The sequence below is a fragment of the Oratosquilla oratoria genome, chromosome 21, assembly GCF_046742065.1.
Source record: "Oratosquilla oratoria isolate Oo_2021 chromosome 21, ASM4674206v1, whole genome shotgun sequence".
NCBI classification, from domain to species: domain Eukaryota; kingdom Metazoa; phylum Arthropoda; class Malacostraca; order Stomatopoda; family Squillidae; genus Oratosquilla; species Oratosquilla oratoria.
Genome location: NC_134797.1, coordinates 43,728,560 through 43,731,907, shown reverse-complemented (window position 1 = coordinate 43,731,907; position 3,348 = coordinate 43,728,560). Strand labels below are relative to the sequence as shown.

The window sequence follows — 3,348 nt, the reverse complement described above, 5'->3', positions numbered from 1 at the left end:
TGTTTGTCTCTGTGTTTATTCCTGTGCCTGTCTCTGCTTGCATACATCTGCCTCTGTCATTGTGACTCTGTCTTTGTTCCACTGTCTCGGTTCATCAGTCTCTGTCTCTATCTCTGTTTCTGTCTCTGCTTCTGTCACATTAACTGGACACAACGTGCAAAGCAAAGACGAATTATCATTCAAACGGAAAAGATAAACAAAAAGTATGGATAGATTAATGAATAAACATGACCAAATAGATATATAGATAAATGAATAAGTGAATGAATAGATAGAACAAAATGAATAAACAAGAATCAACGCAGCACTCCAATGAAAGTGAGAACATTGAAAGTTACTCTACTTTGCTCCAAGTGGGTTCAGGATGACGAAGCGTTATGACGTCACGAACAGAACCTGTTCTGATTGGTCAGAGTACCTAAAGGGTTCCAACAATGCTCTGGGGATCAGGCCGGTTTCTTGCTGCTGATTGGGTTATATATAAACGGAGTTTATATTCATAACTGGATATGCAGGCTCGACAGGAGAATGGATTTAGTTAGTTACTAATGTTATTTATGGATTGTCTCTGACTGAACTAGCACCAATATATTTCTAGTTTGTTCGTATGTACTCGTAATTTCTTTAAGTCAATTTTACTTAAAATTTGATGTTATGTTTGTCCTACTTTTTTTACCACACTCATCCCATATGTTAGCTCAAAATAATTGCTTTTAACATCAAATGGAAACGCTGTCTGTAAATTTCTTTTGGTAAAGTTTTTTTGACAATTACAGAGGCTCCCCCAAACTTTTTCCTTCTAATTCATACCTCATTATGCTTAGAAATGTCTAATATACCTGCAACTCCTTATGTCAAGGTTGTCCATCTGTTGCAAAGCGTTTCTGTTGCACTTATTTCTAATCTCAAGTTTCTGGTTGTGTTTGGCCTAGTTTGCTTATTCTGTGAACCAAATTCATGATTTATGATTCATCAAAAGAAACACCAAGTGAAGCTTGAGCCTTTATTAGTACGGCGTTTCGCTTATTTAAGCTTTATGAAGTAAATCTACAACAAGTTATAACAAGTGAAACATGGTGTTTCCTTTGATATACTTGTCGGTAACTGCCAATTACATTTATGCTTTCGTAGAATATCCAAGCAAGTGCAAGAATGAATAAGCTTATTCTTGTTCCTTGTTCTATGCGTATATATGTGCTCTGTTCACAATGTTGAACAAAGTCAATAATCTTGAGTGGAAGACAGAAAATTGAATGGAATTGAATGGATGGATGGTGTGAAAGGGGCCTTGGATGTAAGTGGGATGTCTGTTGAACAGGGAAGGGAGAGGGCAAGAAGTTAGCAGAGTGTGGTTGTGAATGGATTTCTTCTTGCTTTGTTCTCAATAGTGAACATTATTGATAATCTTTAGAGGAAGACCGAAAATGGAATGAAATGGATGGATGGGGTAAAGGGGACCTTTTGTATAATTGGAATGGCTGTCGAGTAGGAAAGGGAGAGGGCAAGAGATGAGTGTGAGTGGAGAGTAGTTACGAAGGGATTTCTTCTCCTTGCCTGTTTTGTATCTTCATGAGTGGACGTGGGTGGAAAGACGCCATGTAGATGAAGCTGGGGGGATAAACCCATTTCGGCGGTCGGGTCCTGCTGAGGAGGTGCTGTGTCTTGCTGCACTGTTTTTGACCCTGACAATGGGTCGAGGGATAATAATGACCCTTCGCCCACAAGGAGCTAAGATGAAAGGTGGGGTATGGGAGTGGGATGGGTCAAAGGTGAGTGCTGTCTTGGCCGGACATCTCAATCATAAAAGTAAAAGGGCCTTTTAGTATGTGTATGCACGTAGTCTATGTACCAATAATCGAGCTAAATCTTCTTTCAATGTGGATGCAAGTGCTTTGTTCACATTTTTTCTTAAGTCAAGAGAAAATGGGGGTTTATTTGAACGCTTATTTCTGTTCAATCCACTGTAGGATTCGATGGTCCAGCATATGTAGTAGATATGTGCAGAAAGTAATCTCATTTAATTTAACAATCTCACAAAAAGGATATAAAAATACTCAAGATGGTAAAATTATGTCTTATTATTGATAAATAGGTGAAAAAGGAGAGGTTCCGGACTCATATCAAGAAGGTTCTTAGTTGGGAGCTCCGTAGAGAGACTGGGGAGGAGACGGAGGGGGAGGGGCGTAGACAATGTGCTCCTCGCTCGAGTCAGGCTCGGGGTAGCGGGCCTCACCCTCGTAGCTGACCTCAGCGACGAAGCCGGAGTCTCCGTTGACGTAGTAGGTCACCTTCTGCAGACGCCCGTCGGGGAGCTGCACGTAGTAGGATCCCTGGGTGTTCTCGTCATCTCGAACCTCCTGGTGGCCGAAGTCGTTGTAGGATTCGTCGTCCTTGACGGCGTGGGTGAACTCGTACTTGGGGGTCTCGAAGTACTCCAAGGATTCGTGGGAGTCGTCGTGGCTCGGAGGAGAGTACGAGTAGGTGGGGAGTTCGTCGGGCCTCGCCAGGGCGAGGGCGAAAAGGGCGAGGACGACAGCAATCTGAAAGGTTCAAGAAGATATGCCATGTAGAGTCTCAGACCTTAACCTATCAAAAGAAAGACAATGTAAGAACGGAGTCTTAACTAATACGACGTCTTGCTTGTTACAGCTTTATCATGTACAAGCGAAACGTTGTCCCTTCCCTCATGAAGTGTTTCTTTTGAGACTTGTTAGAAATTGCCAATTATATACAGACCTTAACCTGTCAAATCATAAAAGAGTTTACCTTCAGCTGCATCAAATCGCCTGCTGGCATACACAAGTAGAGGAAAGCACTTAAAGAGCTGGACAAGGATTAGTGGAAATCCTGCCTTCGGTACTCGACCTCTAAATGCAACATTAAAACAAAATAAAGCTTTCCATTGTCAATGGCGCACTGAACATATTTTACTGTGACAAATCACACAAAACCAATATTCTAAATATCAAAGGTTAAGTACTCCGGTCTCTACAATGTCTTCACCTACCAATACCCCATTTACCTCATGGTTCACTATGTAAACAAAATCTTCGCGCATGCTCTGTAGAACTTGTAGAGCATGATACAGCTTAGGCAGGGCTACTAGCACAAACAAAAATAACATTCCTATATCCGACATCCAATAGAACCAATGTTCTACTGTTATACTATCCCATCCTATCAAAAGCCTCAGTATTCTGGAGAGCCAGTTCAAGAACTTACTTTGAGGGACATCGTTGTGGGTGTGATGCCTCTCAACCCGTCATTCCGCTTTATATATGTTTCAGACGACATGACGTCACGAGAGAGCGCAAAAGGCTGAATGTCCTCCGAAGCGCCGAAGAAATG

At 41.8% G+C, this 3,348-nt stretch overlaps 2 protein-coding genes across 2 annotated transcripts in view; both read right to left on the bottom strand.

The window, feature by feature from the left end:
- LOC143037118 (uncharacterized) overlaps positions 1 to 815 on the bottom strand; it is a 9,304-nt gene extending 8,489 nt beyond the window's left edge. The window contains exon 1 of the mRNA XM_076205233.1: positions 811 to 815. Within this exon, the coding sequence (XP_076061348.1) occupies positions 811 to 815 (5 nt within the window). The remainder of the gene's footprint in view (positions 1 to 810) is intronic.
- A 1,317-nt stretch (positions 816 to 2,132) lies between these two features.
- LOC143037117 (uncharacterized) lies at positions 2,133 to 3,124 on the bottom strand. The gene is made up of 2 exons (XM_076205232.1): positions 3,023 to 3,124; positions 2,133 to 2,540 (listed from the first exon to the last, which is right to left on the bottom strand). The coding sequence occupies exons 1-2, from the start codon at positions 3,122 to 3,124 to the stop codon at positions 2,133 to 2,135; spliced, it is 510 nt and encodes a 169-aa protein (XP_076061347.1).
- Positions 3,125 to 3,348: the final 224 nt, after the last annotated feature.